This window comes from Manis pentadactyla, chromosome 3 (genome assembly GCF_030020395.1).
Source record: "Manis pentadactyla isolate mManPen7 chromosome 3, mManPen7.hap1, whole genome shotgun sequence".
Taxonomy (NCBI): Eukaryota; Metazoa; Chordata; class Mammalia; order Pholidota; family Manidae; genus Manis; species Manis pentadactyla.
In genome coordinates, this window is record NC_080021.1 from 78,848,286 (window position 1) to 78,871,075 (window position 22,790).

Here is a 22,790-nt window from a genome sequence, read left to right on the forward strand (position 1 = left end):
ACTATAGTGGCAGTAATTCAGCAGCAAAGATGGGATACATAAACTAAAACTAAACAAGATTGCATAATTAGGGGCAAAATAAATGCATAAAATAAATTGCATGTGTTATTAGATTCCAGAGGAGGAAGAGAAAGAACACTGAACTGAAGTGTTCAGAGGAAACGGGATCTCTTATAGCTTTTGAAAAATGGAGAAATGAGGGATCCTGACAGCTCAGAAGAGCTGTATGAGCTCGCAGTTCATATGCATACTCCTCCTATTAGCATCATCTGGTGATTTCAAGGCCAGAATGGTGGAGTAGGTCCACAGCTAAGCCTCTGAATTCCTTGTCACTCTCAGATCCCATGACCTCCCCTTCTATAATCCCCACATGGGGTGCAGTCCTGCCCTCTCTTGAGTCTTTGCCTGCAGGCTGCTCTGCTTCAGCCACACGGAATCTCATGTCTGTACCTTTGCCAATGCTGGTTTCTCTTTCTGTGGGTCCATTCCTGACCTCTTGTTTGCCTGCGAAACATCCAGTTGCCGCCCCACCTTCAGCTCAGGTATCACTTCTTTGTTGAAATTTGTTTGTGCTTCGTTCCTTTGTACTTCCTGATTCTTGCCATTCCAGTTGGTCAGTCTCCTTTCTTGCTCCTGTAAAATCTGCTACTATTATCACACCACCTATAACACTGTGTACATTTATATGTTTGCACAAGTTTTCTTCTTTCACACTGAAATATCCTTCAGCTCAGGCTCCTTGTCTCAGGATACAATTTGTTCTTGTATTCCCAGCATTTAGCAAAGTGCTGACACACAGGAGGCATTTCCTAAGTGTTTATTGATTAGAGGATGGAAGGAATTGAGGTGTGTTTGAATGTGGGATAACATAGCTATGATTATCATGAAATAATAATAATATTCATGTACCACTTAACAGTACATAAAAAATTTTAATGACTTTATTTCAGCTTCACAGAAGCTCTGTTAAGCAGTTAATTTAATCAAGGAAACTAAGCTTCAGGAGGGTAAGAGCCCAAAGCCACTAAGTGGTAAAGGCTTTCTGAGTTCAGCCTTGGCTTTTTCTGCTACAAGGAGCTTCTAACACAGAAGTCCGGCTGGTTCAGAGGGAAATTGCCAGAGTGAGTTATTACTTACCCTAATCATATTTTCCCATGTAGTAATATTTTCACCAAATTTTAAGGTAATATGTCTTTTTGAAGACACTTTGGAAAGAATAGTAATGGAAGCTATGTGAAAGAAAGGCAGAGACCCCCGTAAAAGATGTACAAAAATGGTGGAACAAATTTCCCTCGTCAGTGGGGATGCCACACTTTGTAGCCTAGCCCAGGGGTCAAGCTCAAAGTCTTAGACCTGCCCTTGCCTTTGCTACAGCATGGTAGGGTCAGAGCTCTGCTGGGGCTCCAGTTGCATTTACAGGTGTTAGTGGCTGAGGACTGATAAATCTCAGGAGAGGAAGATGGTTGGCAGGTTTAGCCATTTTATATATTTTATTTTTCAAATGACAAGTATGATATCATTCTTACCACAATGTTGAGTAGTACACAGTAGATTGGAATGTGTTTGACTTTATAAACTATTTTTATAGTTATCTTTTCATGTTCAAAATTAATGTGGACTTGAGCTTATTGTAAAAATTGAGAAGAACAAAAATGAGTTTTCTCTGTTTTTTTCTTTCTTTTCCCCAGATGGCTTCCCTTTATGTCTCAGGGCATGATTCATTCAGAAATTGAACTTTATCTTCAAGGTGAGGATTAATGAAACCTTCAGTAGAAGAAAGTACAAGATGATTTTGATACAACTAGACACTGTGGAACATTCCCCAGTGCCCCCAAAATGTCCCCTTTAATAGTTTACCCTTCATATCAGAGTTACAGTTATTCCTCATAGTGAAAATAAAGCATATGTAAGGATGTGTCTTGATAATGTTATACACCCCACTGTGAATTGAAATTCAATCTAAGGATATTTTACTTACTAAGGAGTTAAACTCACAGTTCTTTTTCTCCCACTTATAATGTCATCAGACAGATCTATTATTAACTGCACTTCACTTTTATTTTTGCAGAAATGCAAATAAATCATCAACCTAAAATACAAGAGGAAGCAAATGGTAAATGTTGCCACTTTTCATCTTTTAATCATCTGTAATAATCTATTTCTGTTTCAAGACTACCTGCCTTGTACAATTTTTAGTGTATTCTTATTGAGTTTAAACTACTTATTGAAAAATATTTAAAATGAATATAGGAACAGGCATTATAATATAGTTTGATTTATAAAGAAATTAACATAAGCGACTCTAACCCCAAATGCATTTTCCTTTCAATAATTTAAATATATGGGGTAAATAATGATTTTTTGAATGATTAATTTCTATTGCCCTTTTTTTAGAATTAATTTTGCATATTCGTTTCTCAGTTTTCAAGTCTTCCGAGATTAGCTTTTTATATTAGATCCTCTTCAAATCACCTGTAATATATTTACATTTTAAAGTTAATCTGAATGAGTTGGGCAAATTCAGATTACTAATATGCATAAGAAGTTAACAAACCTTTATGTTTTAAAAAATGTTTGTACTGTGTACAGTAATTTGAAACTAAGTGAGGGGAAAGGCTGTACATGTATCAGACTGTTAAAATGTACTTAATTTCACTAATTTCTAGAATCTCTCAGTAATTTTAAGGGACCTCAAAAGGTCTGTGTCTTATAGTAAGCCTTTAAGTAATAAAGCTTGAAATGACATTCGAAGTAGAGCAATTATCCATTAATTCCAGAACTTTATGGGTACATATGAATAATATAAGTGAATAGTTGTCAACTGAAGATTATAATTAAGGATGAAAATGTTCATCCTAATTCTAAATATGCATCAAAAGTCCTTTGTTAGTATTAGCCATGTAATCAATGTCAGTGATACCAAATTTAATGAAATTGTATTATATAGCAAAGGTGTTTACCTAGGAGTCTGTTATGTACTTGATTAGTATAATTTTGATTAAAATAAACTATTATAAAGTGTTTTCTTATAACTATTTCTGTATTTTTAGTTCATTTTTATGGACTCATTAAAATTTCTTTATTTTTTATAGTACAAGTGAGGACTAATCACAGACCTTAGTTCAGGGAAAACTATCATTATTTGTCTGTGAATAGTCCTCCTTTATTTTATTTCATTTTTAAATTCTGAAGAATGTGCTCTTGAGTATTTCTTGGGGTATGATTCTGGAAATACATTAGTAGTCTTATAGTTATGTGAATAAACTAATTTATGGTGTGGGAAGAACCTTGAGAAGTGAAGGAGTCTAATCTGATGAGGCAGTGTTACATTGTGGCTAACAGTGATAAAAAGCATGCAACATGAGTTTTAGATTGTGAAAATATATGAAGCATATTTATGTAATTCATGCCTTCTATAACTCAGTAGGAAGAAAATAAATGCTATTTCAGTTTAATGATATACAAGAAAAAGAAGGAATCAACTGAGTTAATTTAATTTAATTTTGAGGTGATTAACAATAACTACAGATATGTACCATCATTCACTTTGGTCAATGTTTAATGAATTCCCATGATTATTTAAGACATGTTTTCCAAACCTTGAAAACTTATAGATGTAAATATTTATAATTCACACAGCTTAAATCATTTATCATAGTAAAACTGCATTTCTGAGTTAGACTGAACTTGGTCATGAGATAATATTTTTTTCCTACACATTGTTGGATTGAATTTTCTAAGTATTATCATGCCTTTTATGTAATGTCCTTTTAACAAGCCACTGTGCTAAACCCTCTTACTCTATTTTTTTAAATTAAAGTATAGTTATATTCAGGCTTATATTGGTTTCAAGTATACAACACAGTGGTTCAATAGTTTCTCATATTACTAAGTCCTCACTCCCATTAGTGCAGTTACTATCTGCTAACATAGGAAGATGTTACAGAATCATTGGCTATATTCTCCATGCTGTACTGCCATCCCCAGATAAACTTATATTATGATTGAGAATTTTTGTTCCCCTTTATCCTTCTCATTCTCTCGACCTATCCATCCCAACCCCTACCCCTTGGTAATCACAAGTCACCTCTCAGTTTCTGAGTCTATTGCTGTTTTGTTCATTTTTTATTTTGTTCTTTGATTTCAATTATTGTGGGATCTTTCTCCTCTCAACTTATTTCAGTTAGAATAATACCCTCTAGGTCCATCTGTGTTGTTGCAAATGGCAGGATTTCTTTCTTTTTTGTAGCTGAATAATATTCCATTGTGTGTATATACCACATCTTCTTTATCCATTCATCTATTGACGGGCACTTTGGTTGCTTCCATATCTTAGCTATTGTAAATAATGTGGCAGTAAACATAGGGGTGAATATAAGTTTTTGAATCAGGAATTGTTTTCTTCATAAACCCTCTTAATTCTAATATATTTATATTAATTCTATAATAATGCATTTAAATTAATTTAATTCCAATAATTTTCTTAAGATGCTTTTTGAATGATTTGCAAAGGCAGCCATATTATATGTGAAAAATGACACACCTTTTCTTATCCTAAGATGCTATCTAGGTCCCTAGTACAATGTGGAACAGAAGCAGTAATGGTAACATTCATAGTGAACACAGAAAATTTGCTATGTAGGGGCTAAGTGTTTTAGATTCTCACAATAACCCATGAGATAGAAAGTATCAGTATTCCACTTAACAGGTAACAAAACTAAAGGACACATAACTTTTTATTTCAACTTTCCTAAAGTCACATAGGTGGCAAATAGCAGGTTTGGAACTTGAATCCAAATGGTTTGGCTCCAGAGTCTGTACTGCTCTTGCTTTAAAGGAACTTCTTCTAATTGCCCCCAGTCACTAAAAATGTGTGTGTTTATATATGTGCATATATTGTCTACATCTTTGGATTTATTTCATTGGGTTATTTTTCTAACTTATTTTTAGATATTTAGCTTTCAAGCTTACTCTAGATTCAAGGAAAAGATGTCTTTAACTCTCAAGGGAGATTATTATTGTCACTGTTATTATCCTCATTAATCTTTTTTCACCCAGAACCTTTGCAGAGATGAATTGGGTCTCTGCTAAGCTTCCTTTGCTGACAGTTATTTGGAGCCCAGCCTCTCACTAAGGGTGTACCTCCTTTTGGATCACTTTGGGAGTCATGGCCCAGCTCCATCCTTTGGGGGCCACAGCCTCCACTCTTCTGCACTGGGGCATTGACAGTTATCCCAGGCACCACTCCAGCCTTCTGGATTGCTGACCACTCACCACTCAGTTTATTATTATTATTATTTAATAAGGGGTTTTTCTTTCTTGGGAATGAAATAATGTACTAAAAAGTTTGGGAGTTTTTTATTTTTGCAATTTATTCAGAATCTAGTGAGAGGACTTTAAAAATATCATCCCAGGAAACTAGCTCAGAAGTATCAGAAACTTGTCTTAAGTCAAGCAGTTAGTAAGTGAAAGAACTGGTGTTGGAATTCAGTTCTTCACCATTATATAAAACAGCTTCACTCTAAATGACTCAGCTTCCTACATGCTCTCAAGGGTTTCTGACTTGAGGAACTATAACATTTTTGGAGCACTTGTTTATTTACAGGCAATGCCAACTCTTTGTAGCATGATTATTAGCAACTTGGATTACCTGTGGTAAAGATTATTAAAATATTTTCTCTGTCCTCTCTATTCTATTTTCTATACATGTTTAACTGACCTCACTCCCCAAATAGTGTCTGTTCTAGGAAAGAAACTGAAATTTAATTATTAGATTCAGCTAAACATAATTAAGGTTCTCATCTTTCCCTCACTGAGACAAGATACCTGTATTTCAACAGAGTAATTGAATGGAATGGATTTGAGACTAAACAGTAATACAATGATTTCAGCATCTTCTGAATACCCAACATCTATGCAGATAAATCTCCACGAAGAGCCTACTCTCAACCAATTTGTGTTTAGAAATAATTCACAGAAAGCCTAGTATGGTTTGTAGTGAAATAGAATTAGTCAAATGGTTCTTACGTAGTCTGAGGTAAGGTTTTTCAGCCTTGAGACTAGTGACATTTGGGGCTGGATAATTCTATGTTGTAGAAGACTGTCAAGTACATCATAGGATCCCTGGCCTCTTCCCACTAGATGCTAATAACACTCACCTACCAGTTAGGACCGGAAAAATGTCCCCGGAACCATCACCAAATGAGAATCACTGGCCTGGAGAATGGTGATTCTCTTGGAAAAGGTTGCTGAGGAGCACTGGGAGGGGCAGGTCTGGAAAGGTAGGTATGGTGGACTGTATCTGCTAAAAATGTCTAACTAACATTTCCTGCTCAGTGTGCTTTTCTAGAATCTTGTCAACCCCCATCATAAGGCGGAATCAGCCTGGGAAGACCTTTGAGTCTGTGTTGGCTAATAGTCTGCAGCATTTCTGCTGAACTCTAGTAGGTCATAAAAGGTGACACTGCATCTGCCTGGCTGTCTCTCTCTGAGGCTGTTTGTCCATGGAACCCAGCTGCCAGGCTATGAGGAAGCCCAGAGCACAAGGAGAGGTCTACATGGAGAGGCACAAGGCTGTTGTCCTGAGCCCTGGCTGCACTTCCAGCCAGCAGCCAGCACCAACCTGGCAGTCACCTGAGAGCCATCTTGGAAGCAGATGCCTCTGTCAGCTCTTGGGCCACCCCAGCTGATGCTGTGTGGAGCAGAGATGATCCTTCTCTGCCAAGTCTGTTGTAAATTGTGGGTTCGTTGGCAAAATAAATAGTTATTGTTGTTTTAAGTCATTAAGTTTTAGGATGGCTTACTAGACAGCAATAAATAACTATAGCAGTAGAATCAGTAGACGGTAGGTAAAGACTTGAATTCTAAATATATTGAGGATCGTGAGTTGCTGTCCTAATGACTGGCACACAGTGATGTGATGTGATGTGATTCTGAAGGGAGTTTTATACCTAGTAAATTGCTTGGAGGTTGGAGCAAGAAGTACTTGAGAATTGCTAGCAAATAAAGAGAGACAAGTTAAAGTTCCTGTGTTAGCTAAGGTAAGGTGGGCGATTGTTAGAGGTGAAGGGCATGTAGGAGATTTGGCAGCAAGTATGAAGGATAAACTTGAGGGCAATTTGGAATAAGCACAAGGTGAAAATACCATTGGTGAGAATCTGGAATCCAGGTTGAGAACGGTCACAGTGAACGTGGGGCATCCTTCAGGAACCTATTTAGCTCTCATGCTATTCCCCCTGCCAAGGATCAACATTCAAAGTGGAGTTGACTGTACTAAACAGATACAGGAGCTTTAAGGTAAATTGCACTGAACAATTGTCATCCTGCCTTAATATGATACATGACAAGCTCCTACATGTATGGGGCCTACTGAGCATCCTGGCACAGTTGAGATTTTAAATCTTGACTGTACCACTCATTTACTGCATGGCCTGGGGAAATCACTTATAAAATGGAGACAATAATAGAAACTATCAGGGTTGCTGTAAGGATTAGCTAATATCTATAAACCACCTAAACAGGACATGGTACATCTTATGTACCTAATCAATGTTAATTTTTAGATTTTATTTTCCCTTGTAATGTAACGTATTGCTGGTCCTGAGCATCTGGCCAAACTGCTATCGTACAGGCATTTGGACTGCAGCAGGCAACATGCCATCAGCTCTCTCTATTGCTGGTTCCTTCCTATTCAGCCTTGGAAATTGGGGTGTGCTCTACCACATCACACAACAATAAAAGGTAGAATCTTAGAAATGGCAAAACCAATATCAATATAAAAATATATAATAGATTTATTTCTGATAGTGTTTTATGATGGTTTTCTGGATTTCAATAGGAGAAAATAGAGCATTATTTGAAACCACTTTATCCTAGGAAGCATGACTGTTTCTAATTCTGCATCAAAATTTCCTAACTCCTGTGGTAGCACATAATTTCTCTGCTTTACATGTACAATGGGATTGATGATATTTGTTTCTTGGAAGAATAAAAATATTTGTAAAGTAGTGAAAAAAATCCAAAAAATCTCCTGATCCTTTTATGAGGTTGTATTTTGAGGGATTTGTGAGTTTTTATACACAGAATTGTTTGGAAACAAAATTATCAAGAATTAGAATAAAGTAATAATTTGTCTTGTTTACAGTATTGTTGCCAAATCTCATTGGAATGTATTTACATACCCTTCAAAATTTGGGTGATACAAGGTCAATATTGTTTCTATTATCTTTGTTCTAATAACAAGACCAATTATGAGGCAAATAATGGTGTCCTTGTCCTTTGTAAAAAAAATAACACTAATGACACATCATTAGAGGGACTTGTTTTTTAATGAGAAATAGTTATATTGTGCTGAAACATTCTTAATAACACCTTGAATATCCTTCCTCCACATATAGTTTTTATTTTACTTTTCAAAATACTTCTTAACAGATCCCAGAACATTTATGAATCATTCACTCATTCGTTTTTCAAGAGGCTACTATGTGCCAAGTATCCTAGGCAGTGGGGATACAGAGGCATTAAAACAAACCTTAACCACCCAGTTCAAGAGGCTTACAATCTGGGGTTTGTAGATGGGGGTGCGTGAGCACAGAGAGATGGCAGATTTACTATGTAAAGGTTGAAATGTGCACAGGATCCAACAGGGGCATGGAGAACATTTCATACTAGTTACTGGAAGGTTGTCTGGAAATGCTTCTTTGTGACCTTTGAGCTGAGCATGAAGATGTAGTTGGGAGAGCAGAAGAGAGGTAGAGGTAGACACCTGCTGACAAAGGGGTTTCAAGCAAAGTCCTGGAGGTGTGAAGGGGCCCTCAGGATAACTGAAGGATGGTTCAGGGCAAGTGGCTGTGGAGAGGAACTTCAGTGAGACCAGAGGCTGCCCTGCAGGGGTTCTGGGGGCAGCGTGTATCAGTATCATGAACACAGTTGAATGACGCATTTGGCAGACATGCCAATTTATAGCTAATGTTAAAATATCGCCATGGATGTAAAGAGGGAGAAAGTCTTATTTACACTGACCTCTCTCAAGAAGTAAAGGGAATATGGAGGGAAGGCATTTTTGGATTAACCATCTATAGCCTGAGGGACCCTCACAGGGCTCTGGGGAAGGGGGCTGAGCTGGTTGACTTGAGGTCTTTCTCCTCTGAGTAGCTGGCAGTCCTCCATCTTTCTCTGCCACCATGCTCAACCTCTCTGCCCACTAGAGCTGAGCAAACATTCCATGCATAGTGGAATTGTTTGTTGGCTGTCCCAGTCTAGCCCTGATTGCAATCAGAGCAGTGGGAGGTTGCAGTCTGCAGGGGTGCCTTCGGTCTTGTCACTCTTGCTGCATCTTGCTGTGCCTTGCTCTGCTGAGGTGAGAGTCACTGGGAATGTGCTTGCTGGCTGGTGCGTCATCAGGCAAAGCATGCCTGTCCCATAGCTTTTACTGTGCATTGTGGTGACTTAAGGCAGGCAACTTTGAGAATATTTTTCCTTGGTATATTGAACTAACAATTACATGGAAAGAGCTTAATTTACATGCATCTTCCCTACATTTCTTTGAGTATTCAGTGGGTAGTTGCTAAGGAACTGAAAATGTGTCCAGACACAGATGTTGCTATATTCAACAATAGGGTCGATTTTCTGAGCTACAAAGTCAAATGCCTGTAGCCCCTGTAACAGAATGCACAGAATAAGGTAAAGTTAAGATGCTAAAACCTAAGGAAGGGCTACTGAACTTCACTAGCTATAGGGACTTTGTTCACCAAAATATTTTCACTTGTGTCTTCCTGAAAATAAACCTACAATTAATAAGAAAACTTTGGAAAGGAAAAGTTAACAGCAGGCCCACAATCTAGGTTTTTGTTTACCTGGGATATGAAATAGATGTCTCAGTCAAACCCCCTGGCATACATGCTAATAGAAAGATCTGGTAAAAAACACTGATGGTATTTATAAGTAAAGAGAATAGAGAGCTCTTATCTGTGAAATGCTTTGAGCAGCTGTTGCAGCTTTCTATTGCTGCACAAGAAACTGCCCCTAAACTTAGTGGCTCTAAACAATAATTTATTATTTTGTTTCCCCTTTCAGTGGGTTGACATGTCTCAGCTGGGTGATTTTTGCCTGGATCCTCTTGTGACTTTAATCAGGTAGAACTGCAGCTGCAGACATCTGAAGACATGGCTAGTGATTTCCACAATGGCTCACCCATTCTGCCAGCAGAGGAGATGGGAAACTCAACTACATGAGGCCTTTCCACGTGCCCTGGGTTGTCACAGCACAGCTCCTGGGGTTTGAGAGGGAGTGTCCAGAAGAGAGTATTCTAACAGAGGCAGGCCAATCTTAGACTCCAGAGCCCCAGAATGTCACTTTTGCTGCATTTGTTGGTCAAGGGCTGCCCAGACTCAAAGGGAGGGGAAATAGACTCCACCTCTTAATAAAGCAGTGAAATAGTCACATTGCAAAAGAACAGGTGGGTTGGGTGATATCAGTGAGGACATCTTTACATAATGCAATCTGACATAGCAGGATATGCCCGGTCTGTCCAGGTTGCGTATTTTAAATAAACCTGGTACTTAGAGACTAGTGGGTGCATGCCTGGAGACATAATTCCGAAAGGGCAGAAATTGGGAGTCTTATATAAATCGATGGCTCATTGCTATTTGTTGCTTAGAAAACAGGATCCAAGCCCACGTGCAAACTCATTCCTGTCCCTCTCCCCATGATAGCATGACACAGAAATGCTAGGGCAGGTCCCTAAGGCAGGAGAAGGAGATAAGGATGAGATAAGGAAAGAAGACATAATAAAGAAAGGGAAGAGATTCTTTAACTTCTTGAATTATGCATCAAAGTGCATGTGAAAGCCTTTCTTTAAGAATTAGTATAATGATAGGACTCTCAGTGGGATTATAGTTTGAAATTTGCATGTTTCCCATTTTCCTACATGAAATGAAATTGCTCAAAGCCAACTCGCTACAGGGTGGAAGTAGGGATGTGCTCCCCTTCGTCGCCCGTGAGTTCTGTGCCTCCTTCGGCATTTTGGTAGGGATGCTTAAGGCCCCTCCTTATTATCAAATGCAACATTATGCAAAATTTACTTGATGCAAGTTTTATTCAACCAATTAGAGATATTCAAATGCACTTTAAGGATATACTGATGGTGGGGAATGGAGAGAGCAGCATTATGTATTAACAAGGAAAATAACATCCAAGGAGGAGTTAATAAGAACTTGGGGGACAGGTACTGTGGTGCGTCTTGCATTATGAAAATGTAATAAATACTCATAAGGCAGAATGTGTTTATGGAGGCTTTGAAAATAACAATAAAGCCATCTTCAGATTGCCTCTGCAACCCGGGGATAACCTGGGACGAGTGGAGGGAGGTGCTCGCCCTGCACAGCCTCCTTGGGCCAGTGCTTCCATAGTGCGTGGGACTCCAGCTGGGCCCAGTGGGAGGGCTTTCATGGCGTCAGGATTGGTGGTGTAGTTTGCCAAAGTGCACAAAATGATAAAATAAATATTGTTTCAGTTTGTCTTCCCAACTAAACCAATCACAAACAAGTCAGATCTTTAAAAAGACATTTTCTGTCATGCTCCGTTTGTCTTAACCTTCCTGGGCTTCCAGCATCACCCGGAGCAGGAGCGCGATGATGCGATCTGCTTACGGGACTGGCCTTTCCCTATTTCTAATGCATCTTTTCTTCAGCTTCTCTCTCACAAGGCCCTACATACACATTTTACTCCTTACGTGTTGGTGCATTCCAGCCCTTAGGGATTCCAGCAGGGTTTTTTGGCGGGGGGGAAATGGTTAGCTCTTTTTGCTTTGTTTTTAGGTCTTTTGCATCCTTACCATGATCCTACTAGGATCACCCAACTGTGTTCCTAGCCACAGCTGGACAAAGCTATTCCCTAGTGCAGAAAATGCTTTTGAGGCAGGTATGCCTGCATCATCCTCACCTAAACATTTGACAGTGATGCCTAAATAAACTCTAATTTTTCCAGCCAAACACTTAATACCTAAATGCCTCCCACTCAGCATTTTTGCCCAAACTATGTGCTATCCTGAAAAGCTTATGGCTTATTTGCTTTGTAATTAAAGTGCTATAATATATCCAGAACTTTTCCACATGCTAGCTTCCAAAGGGGAGCCCATGATTAGCAGTTACTTTAATACTTCCATTTCACAAATTACTCATTTCAGAACTAAGTAGATTAAGTAGAACTCTTCATTTCCTAATATTAATATGGTTTTCCTCCACAATTTCACACTGATTTCCTTTTTCCCTTGCAGAAGGAGATTGGAAAGTGACTGTAGTCACTGGGGATCTTGAAAATGCTGGCACCACGGCAACAGTATCCCTTTATGTCTATGGAGAAGCAGGATGTTTAGGTCCTATTATTTTGGGATCTGGGAAACACCAGCTGTTTAACCCAAACACTGAAGATACATTCAAGGTAAAACTGATATGCTATTACTTGTTTGCTAAGATATATTATGATATATATTCCCTGAGACAGAATAGAGAATTGTTTGTTTCTTTTGGTATTGCATTTGCATTACATTTTCTTGGGTAAAAACAGGAAATCTTTGATCCTAAGGGAGTTGGGAAAGAATAGGAATATAAGATTCTTGTTTCTTCCCCATGTCTATTTGTACAAAGGCAGCAAAGTATATGAACTTTAGAAAACTTAACAATTAGAATGGAAAAATTTACTCCTAATCCTGCCCCCAAGGAAATATTTCCATTTTGGAATATCTTTTCTAGTCCTTGTCCATATCTATGGAGTCTGGTGCTAGGACTGGATGGTGGAGCAGCCTAGCTGAGACATGGTCTAAGGAGTCATGTGGCTGAGTGTGAAACACTGACTTCAACTCTTATTAGCGTGGTGCCCTCGACAAGTCACATAACTTCTATGTGCCTCACTAACCCTTATCTGAAGGGGTATCATGAGGATTAAATGAATTAATCCATATAAAGTGTGCAGTGCTGTGCCTGAAATGCTCAATACATGTTTGCTATTAATACTGTAGTGCATAAGCAATTGTGTAGCCCCTTATTTATGCAAGGAGCTATGTAGACTTCCTAATTATGATTTGTATTGATTTAATATTGAGTATATGAAATTTACCATTTCATAAATGAAACTCTTTGCTATTGTTGAACATTTAAATGGCTTCTAGATTTTACTATTATAAGTACTGCTTTAATGAACATATTTTTTACCTTAGTTTCATCTTTTTTCTAACCAAAGCCACCTAATTTCATTATGACAAAGTCCAAGAAATGGGATTACTCTTGATCCATTCTGACAAAGTATTTTGTAAACGTGTGTCATTTATAGCACAGGGCCTGGCAGAACATGGTAAGCAACTGATAAATTTTGTTACTGAATCATCACTACAAACCCCCCAGATCATTGTATATATGTCTGCCATACATAGTGTTTATTATTTTTTAAAGTTTTTTACTACCTCTTAGCAAGTTTTAGTATGTAACTGTGGATTTGTGAAAGTTATATTCACTTCTTACCTTTTTGTTCATAGAGTTTTATCAAGTTATAGTTCACATACCACAACATTCATCCATTTGAAGTGCGGAATTCATGATGTTTAGCTATACAACCCTCACCACACTCTAATCGTAGAACATTTTCATCATTCCAAAAAGAAAGCCCTGCCCTTTAGCAGCTACTGACCTCATGCCCAGCCTTAGGAAACCAGTCATTTGCTTTCTATTTCCAAAGATTTGCCTTTTCTGGATATTTCACATAAATGGAATTGTACAAAATAGAGTGCTTTTTGTGTATGGCATTTTTTTTTAACTTGACATAATGTTTTCAGGTTAATCCATGTTGTAGCATGAATCAGTATTTCATTTACTATGGCTAAGCAATATTCCATTGCATGTATATATGACATTTTATTTATCCATTTGGCAGTTGATAGACATCTGAATTATTTCTTCAGTTATGAAAATAATTATTATGAATAATGCTATGAACATCATTCATATATACATTTTTATGTGGACAAATAATTTCTTGTAGGTAGAAATAAAATAACTCTATCATATGGCAACTCTATGTTTAACATTTTGAGGAACTGCCAAACTGTTTTGCAAAGAGGCTGAACTATTCTTACATTCTCAGAGCAGTGTTGATGGTTCCTAATTCTCTCCCTTCTCACAGAAATTTGTTATTGTCTTTTGATTCTAGCCATCCTACTAGTTGTGAATTGATGTACTATTGTGATTTTGATATGCATTTTCTTAATGAATAATTACACTGAACATCTTTTCATGTGCTCATTGGGTATTTGTATATCTTCATAGGAGAAATGTCTATTCAAATCCTTTGCTCATTTTTAATTGCACTATTTATCTTTTTACTAATGAATTTAAGACTTCTATATATTCTGGATGAGTCTCTTATTACATATATGATTTATAAACGTTTTCTCCCATTTTGTGGATTGTTTTTTAACTTTCTTGATGATATGGATTTGAATTACTTTTAGTGTCCTTTCAATTCAGCCTGAAGGATTCCCTTTAGTATTTCTTGTTGGGTACTTCTAATAGTGATGAATTTTCTCAGTTTTTCTTTGTCTGAGGGAGTAGAAGAGGATTCTAGCTTCAAAGAATAGTTTTTAAAGTTATGTTAGGCTTCGTAATAATTTTGGAAGCTACTCTTCATATATTACAGAGTCAGCCCTCCAGGAACACCTAAAACGTCACTGAGAGCCAGGCTAAAGGAAATGAGACATCCTCAAAAAATGACTAAGACAAGAATCAGAGCAAAGAGTCCATTACAGCAAAAAGTTTCAAGAGCATAGGCAGAGAGGATTTCCTAGACCACAGGGCCTAGAGCTCATGCAGTTGCTCACTCCTGAATCTTATCCATTGATTGACATAGACCAGAGACTCATGTATATCTTTCGAAAGCATGAAAGTTTAATGAAAATAACTTAGCTGAAATTTGTTTAATATTTGTTGCTTTCTCTTGGGTTGTTGTTGAATTTCCCTTGTGATCATTTATTTGCACCTTGAGGGTGTCATATAGGGCATCCCATGTTTCTTATATGGTTATTATTTACTTATAAACCTGCCCAGAGATTTGAACTTTTTATTTCATTTCTGCAAATTGAAACATTAAATAGTACTCTCTATTGCTTGGGCAAAGTTAGTTGGCTAAGCCATTTACTCCTAGAAGGTAGTTTCCTGCTTCTAGTTTGCTATTGCATGGAGTCAATTAATTTTGTAGATGAATAGGTTTAATATTTATTATAAGCTCATAGGGTACTTGCACAATCATTTGAATGTCCCTTTTGTTCCTAGAATAGAATGCATAATACATTTTGTCTTTTTAAGAGCAATTTATATCAGCAGGACTTAGAAGACCTATATTTGAGTTCCAACTCTGACCTTTATGATCTAAAGTTATATGAATAAAACACTTAACATTTCTAAACATTAATTTCCTCCCTTGTAAAATGGGTACAATAATACCTTATAATGTTATTGTATAGGTTGAAAGGGTTAAAAAGTAAAATGCTTTGTATAAAGAATGAAACATTCTTGTCTTCATGCTCCTGAGGCTAACTCTTGTCACCCTGCCCACATATTGGGGTAGTCTTCCTGCTGGGGTGGGATTGAAGATAATTCTTCAGATGAATGAGGGCCGGGAGGCAGTGTGGCAGCTGGTTGGTAGGTGGCTGTTGCTGGCACGGGGCGGCGGGGGTGGGGTTCTGTGCAGAAACGTGTCTGGAGGCTGGAGTAGGAGGAAGAAACGGAGCCAAGACTAAGTTGGCAGGGCTGGAGCAAGGCCATGAGTGCACATGTAACAGCAGGAACATTTATCTTAGGCGTTTCAGTGTTTATAAAGTTAGATGTCCATGTGGATCTACAAATTACAAGCCACTAGCTAAACGGATGCCAGCATATCATTTGATTTCGGCACAACTTTGTATGTCTTTCTTTTCTACATGTTTCTTTTCCTTCTCTCTTCCTCCTCTCCATCCACCTTCCTTATCTCCTTCTCTCCTCTCTCTCTTTCTTTGGTGGACTTGAAGCTTAGAGTTCGGTCAGATTTCACACTGACTCCACTTGGCAGTTTAGGACTTAGGCTGTGCACCGCCCTGCTCACGGTTGTCCTTCCTGTAGATGGCAGATCCCAGGGACAGTTCTACTTAATCTTTTTTCTCAGTCGCAGAAGTTGAAGTACTTTTTAATGACCTCTACATTTGAACCACCAAAATTTCAAATATGAATTCTTATTGAGAAAAGCCAGTGAAGTTGCTCTGCTTAAATGCAGGATAAACTATAGAAACCAAAACCTCAAGACAGAATAAATTACAGAAAATGGATAAACACTTTTCAGAAGGACTGTTTTTCTCAGAAGGGCTAAATACTAAAACAAATGATTACTGGCCTCAGAGAGCAACCGTTTTTTATTTATTGGAGGATTACTGAAAGAATATGGATGACCCACTCCTTAAGAAGCCAGAAACCTTTGTGGAAAGAAAAGAGAAAGGGTTTTTACTGATATTTCCTCTGAGCTGGATGTTGGATATTTAGTAAAGCTGAAACAAAGCAAAAATACCTTTCTCTAACCCTTCTCTCTTTAACTGGTGAAATGGTGTCTCTTCTTTTCAAAACCAACACCTGTATTTGCAGTCTTGATCACATCCTTGTCCATCTTTTAAGGTTATGTTCCATCAGCCTTCCTCTTATATTCTTTCTTACCTCTTTATGATGGCTCTAATAACTTGCCTTCAGTCTACCAACATACTTATGTCTTCTCTTTTCTAAAAATGACCCTTGCTCTACTCTTAAATTACTGACTTTTCTTCTTCCCCTCTTTGCAATTCTTTTGAAGTCCTAGTTTACCCCTGTGGCTTCACCTCTATCTTTTCCCACTCTCTGCTAAATCTCTTACACTCTGGGATCTTCTCCCATAACTCTACATAAGCCATGTTTTCTGGGATAAGCAGTGAGGTCCTAACTATCTCATCAGTTGTTATCCTGGGTTGCTGGTGAAGGAATTATTGGGCAGGTGATTGCAGTTACATGTGTGGGTGCTGGTGTCAGATCTCCTACATTTAAATCCTAGCTTTTTGACCAGCTGTGTATTTGTGAGCAGTTGCTCAAAGTTTTATGTTCTGTAAAATGGGCAATAACAATCGCACCTATTTAAGACAGTTGTGTGTATTATGTGGGATACACAAAGTCAACGTGAAATGTTTAGCACAGAGGAGGAGGACACATAATAGCAAATCAGAAATTTAAAAATATTTTTATTGTATATGGAGAGAAAATGGACAAACGAGTTTCAAGAAGGAATAGGTGACTTTATGGGTGTGTTTCCCCCCAAAATGTTGAGATCCTGGGTATCTGTGAATGTGACCTTATTTGGAAATAGGGTCTTTGCTGAAGTAATTACGATGCAAGTTAACATGAGGTCATCCTGGAGGAGGGCCAGCCCTTGATCCAATATGACTGATAAAAGAGGAGAGGAGACACATGGGAGAACAGATGACAGGCAGACTGGAGAGATGCAGCTGTAGGGATACCAGGGAAGCTAAGAGGAAGAAAGAGGCGAGGAAGGACTCTGTCCAGTCTCAGAGGGAGCCTAGCCTTGCCAATACCTTGATTTCAGATGTCTAGCCTCCACAATGGTGAGAGGACATACTTGTGGTGTTTTGAGCCACCCAGTTTGTGGTACTTTGTTATGGCAGTCCTAGGAAACTAGAACAGGGACCAACAATTAGATGCTTCAAAGAAAGGAAGATGAAAATGGGAAGAGGATGGATGGATTTGCCAACAAGGAGGATGTTAGTGTCTTTCAACAGAGCTGTTGTACTGGTCTTATTGAGCAACATTATAGGGAATGAAAGAGTCTATAATGCTATGGAGAGAAACAGTGGCTTAGATATGGAGCCATTTTGCCCTCAAGTTTATTAATTGAAGAGAGAAACCATTGGTTTGATAGAGGACACAACAGCAGGACTCTCCAAGGACTAAAAAATGGTCCATTTTTGAGTTGGGAGGAGAAGATGGTAATGGACAGACATTGTTGCACATAAAATTGCTGAGAGAGATGGCATAAGTGTTAGAGTCAGATTCCTTAGAAGACAAAGGGATTCATTGATTTTACTACTATCAAGAGTAGAGTTGGAGGAATAGGTTTGCTAAAGGAGGGCACCTCTTCATAATCTTTGAGACTAAAAATTAGGATAAGAAATAGATGTAAAAACAAATGCTAAGATAGAAATGAAGTATAATGAGTTGGGCTATAACACTAGTTTTGAAAATGTGAATTTGTTTCAGTGTGATTGATATATTAAGGAATAATTTAAGTATAATTGGACTTTCACATTTGCTTATTATGTACATTTTCTTTTCATTCACAAGGAACACTAGGTTAATGGAGAAAACTCTACCTAGCTGCACCAGGTATGTGAGTATAGAAACCACACACACACACACGCATCATGCAACTATCAACTACCAGCACACTGCCTTCATTGTAGCTCACATCTATCCACATCTGATATTAATAGTTTCCTTCCAGTTTCCCATAACACTTTTCCCACTACTTGACAATAACTCACAGGCTGCAATTCCTAACACTTCTTCCACAAGTAAATTTCATGTCTTTTCAAGGTTACTCACACATTTATTGTAGTATTTATGTATTTCTTAACTATCAACATGTATAAAACTTGCTCATTATTATGTTCCTGTCTTTTTTTATGTCACTTACAGAGTTTGCAAGTGTTGTTCCCCAACCTCATTTCTTCCATAAATCTTGTGGTTTTTATTGTATAATATTGTGTTGTGGTGATTTTTAAGAGGCAACTAAACTCACTGCATTTCTTTAGCATTGTGGTTCTGTTTCCTGTAATTCGGTTATCAAAACACAAATTATATCATGCAGATTAGGCCAATTAATAGATTGGGCTTACAGCTCCATCAACTTTCAGGCATAAGACAACAGAGGAAAAAGGTCATCATGCTCACATGATTTATTTTGGGCGCATTGGATTTCTTACTGTGTGTTGAGTTGCATGGATTTAAAGTGGTTTATTTCTTGAATATTTTAATCATATATATATGATTATTTCATATATATATGTATATATATGTATATGAAAAATTCTTCATCATTCTGGTTGTCATTTAAGGAAGTAAATTATAAAATTGTGCTTATCCTGGCTTGACAATATCACATATACTTGGATATCTATATTATCTCCTATTTTTACCCTCATCTACTCTTAACATATACAACCTTAGGTGTACAATATTTTGTATATCTCTTCTATAGATCTATGATAGCAAAAGTGATTAACATTTTACATACAATTATTTTTTTGGCATGTTTTGGGTTTGGTTTTCCCTACATTAGCAAAATCTATAAATAATAGGGTTATGAAAATAAATGTCTCTACGTACTTTGAGGTTATATTGTTGATTAGGAAAATGTTTTTTTAATGAAATTCAGGAAGACCTTGGTGATATTATTTGCTACTGTAATATAAAAGTAAAATATCGGAAGGCTATAAAGTGATTTTAACACTTTATAAATTTGGTAATAACTTAGTTTTAAAAAAAAGAAAGAAATTTCACATTTTTCAAATATATCCCAAATGTATTTATTCAAAAGCATTTGTTGAGATATTCTTTGCCAGGTACCATGCCAAAAATTTTTTAGTTAAATTTATAGATATTTATAATGTATATATCTTTCTAATTAAAATGAGTTTCTTGTAGACAGCATATCATCCAGTCTTGCTTCTTTATTCTACTTGGTAATTTCTGTCTTTTAACTTAGACCATTCATATTTGAAGTGATTATATGATTGGAATAAAATCTGCCATCATGCTAGTTTTGTATTCAATTTGTTCTTTCCTTTTATCCCCTTTTCTGGATTAAATTGAACTTTTAAAATGAATAGTTTTAATTCCACTATAGACATTATTCATACTATTTTTTTTAACTTCTTAGTGGTTGTCCCATGTCCTATAATATCCATTTTAAATTAATCTGAGTATAAATAATATTGTATCAGTTCACATGGAATGTAAGGATCTTAGGACAGAATAGTCCTAATTTCTACCTCCCATCTCTTGTACCATAGTTATCATACATTTCACTTTTGAATATATGTAAAAATACAACATATAATAACTACTGATTTTGCCTTAAACATAGTGAGTTATCTTTTAAAGAATTAAACATAAGAGAAAAATAACATTTTGTTTTACCTTTATTCTTTTTCTGACATTCTTCATTTCTCTGTGTAGATCAAAGTTTCTAGCCTATGTCATAATCCTTCAGTTTGAAAGACTCCCTTCAACATTGCTTGTTGAGTATGTCTGTTAGCGATGAATTCACTCAGTTCTTCTTGTCTGAGAAAGTCTTTATTTCTCCATTTTTAAATATTTTCACTGGGTATAGGAATCTTGATTACCAACCAGGATAATTTCTTTTAGCAAGATGCTGCTCCATTGTCTGCTTGCTTGCATATATTATGACAAGAAATCTGCTGTAATTCTTATCCTTTCTACTGTCAACAATGTGTCTTTTATCTCTGGCTGCCTTCAAGATTTTGCTTTTTATCATTGATTTATAGCTCTTTGAATATTATGTGCCTAAGTATGGTGTCTTTGTGTGTGAGTGTGTGGGTTTGATTGTATGTTTTAGTATTTACCCTGCTCAGTGAGCTTTTTCAATCTGTGATTTAGCTTCTGCATCTAATTTTGAAAAATTTAGCTATTAACTTTTGAAATATCTCTCAGGCCCTGTTCTCTTTCTTCTCTTTCTGGGATTCCAATTGTGCATCTATGACTATTTGACATTGTCCAGCTGTTGGATGCTCTATTTTTTCCATTTTTTTTTTGCCTTTGTGTCTCCATTACCCTATCCAAAATTCATTATTGTTTTTTTTTCCCTCCATTGGCTATATTGAATCTACTAATGAAGTTGTCAAAGGGATTTTTCATTTCTGTTACTATGTTTTTGATTTCTAGAATTTAGTTATTTCTTATAGTGCTAATTGTTCTATCTCATCTTGTATGTTGTCTGCATCTTCCATTAGAGATGTTAACATATTTGTTAGGTTAAATTCCTTGTCTAATAATTTCAACATCTGTGTCATATCTGAATCTGGTTTTGATTATTGTTTTGTCTTTTTGGGTTATAGTTTTCTTGACTATTCCCATGCCTTGTAATTTTTTGATGGGAGTTGCATATGTTTAATAGAATAGAATTTACTGAGGTCAATTATTTATGCTTGGGGATAAGGACACCTTCCTCTGTTCAGCATTTAGTAGGAGTCTATATTAATGTAATCAGTAGTTGGGCTGGGATTAACATCTGTTGTTGCTATGGTTATACTTAGTGTATTATAGTCTTCATATTCCTTTCCTTTGTTTGGATGTAGCCTAATTTGCCAGCTTTCCTCGGTGCTTGCTCGCAGTTGATTTTAGTCTCCCTGTCTGGATTTGGCCCTTCTGATCTCTCTGTTGCAGCTCTCCCAGCTGTATTTCACTGTTATTTTTACTGAACACTCACTAATGTGATGATGAGAGAGTGAGGGAGAAGTATGTTATCTGATGTTCTGATTAACACTCAGCCAAACACTGTGAACTTGGGCCTGTGATCCTGCTCCTTCCCAGATTTAGTGGGTCTAGCTTGTATTCCTGTTCTTCCCCTAGGGTCAGAGGTTTATTTTCTTCAGGTTTCTCTGCCTCCATTTCAGTGGGATTCCACTGGTGCCCTAGGTGACTCTTTTGTTGCTCTTCCCTCAGCAGATTGAATCTTTTCCAAAAGAAAGTAGGGACAGTTAGCCTGGGCAGAGTTTCAGCAGTGACTGCTGTCTCTCCTCCTAGCCAGCACCAGAAAGGAATATTTCTTAGTGTTCTCCCTAATCTACCCTGCCAGGTGGGGTTCCTGGAGGAAAGTCTATAAGGTACAAACTCTTACGATAATTTATACCTGACCTTTAGCAATTTGTTGAGAATTTCTAGGTGAATTATTTTACTGACTTATATGAGATCTACTGGGTTTTGCTCCAGATAGGCGAATATTTGGGTCCTGTTTTTCCTTGCAGAATCCTGTCTCTCGCAAGATTTTGAATTCGTTTTTTTACCCTGAAACCTAGTTCTCAAGAAAAATCATTAATTTACAGCTTGTCCAATTTTTCTTTGTTGTAAAGGTGAGAGTAACACTCTTTCCAATTCTCTACATCTCTAAACCTCAACTAGGAATATATATATGACTAGGCAGATTTTTCCCTTTTTGAAAGATTTTTTTTAGAGCTATCATCACTAAAAAGGTAAAGATACTATACAAAATTTAAAAATGTATAAAAGCTTAATACCCACTTGGGAAAATAAGATATTCAGAAACATAAGTCCATAATGCTCCATTTTCTCTGAGAAGAGAATAAATAGCCTACATTGTAACAAAAGAAATAAAAGACATATTCAGGAAAGAATTTCTAACTAATAAAGGTAAAATAGCCTTGGAAAAATATTTATTATGTTTTCTTTTATGACAATATTAAACAACAGCTATGGCATTTTTAGTATGTCCTGATTTAGATGAAACCAACCTATGATTAAAAGAATTCACTTTTAAAATTATGAATAGACTGTTTAATCATGATGTTCAATAGAAAGTATTAGACATTTAAGAATATAGGCTTTTTAATGTGGAAAAAACAAAAACAAAATCAGAAATACCAAGTCAAAAACAAAAGCAGAAATACAAATATCCATTTGGAGTAGGGAAACCAGAAAACC

General features: G+C 36.8%; 1 protein-coding gene across 1 annotated transcript in view; it reads left to right on the forward strand.

The window, feature by feature from the left end:
* Window positions 1-22,790, forward strand: part of LOC118908913 (lipoxygenase homology domain-containing protein 1) — a 378,634-nt gene that overhangs the window by 304,157 nt on the left and 51,687 nt on the right. The window contains exons 23-25 of the mRNA XM_036878936.2: window positions 1,689-1,747; window positions 2,069-2,113; window positions 12,275-12,438. Coding sequence (XP_036734831.2) covers window positions 1,689-1,747; window positions 2,069-2,113; window positions 12,275-12,438 — 268 coding nt within the window. The remainder of the gene's footprint in view (window positions 1-1,688; window positions 1,748-2,068; window positions 2,114-12,274; window positions 12,439-22,790) is intronic.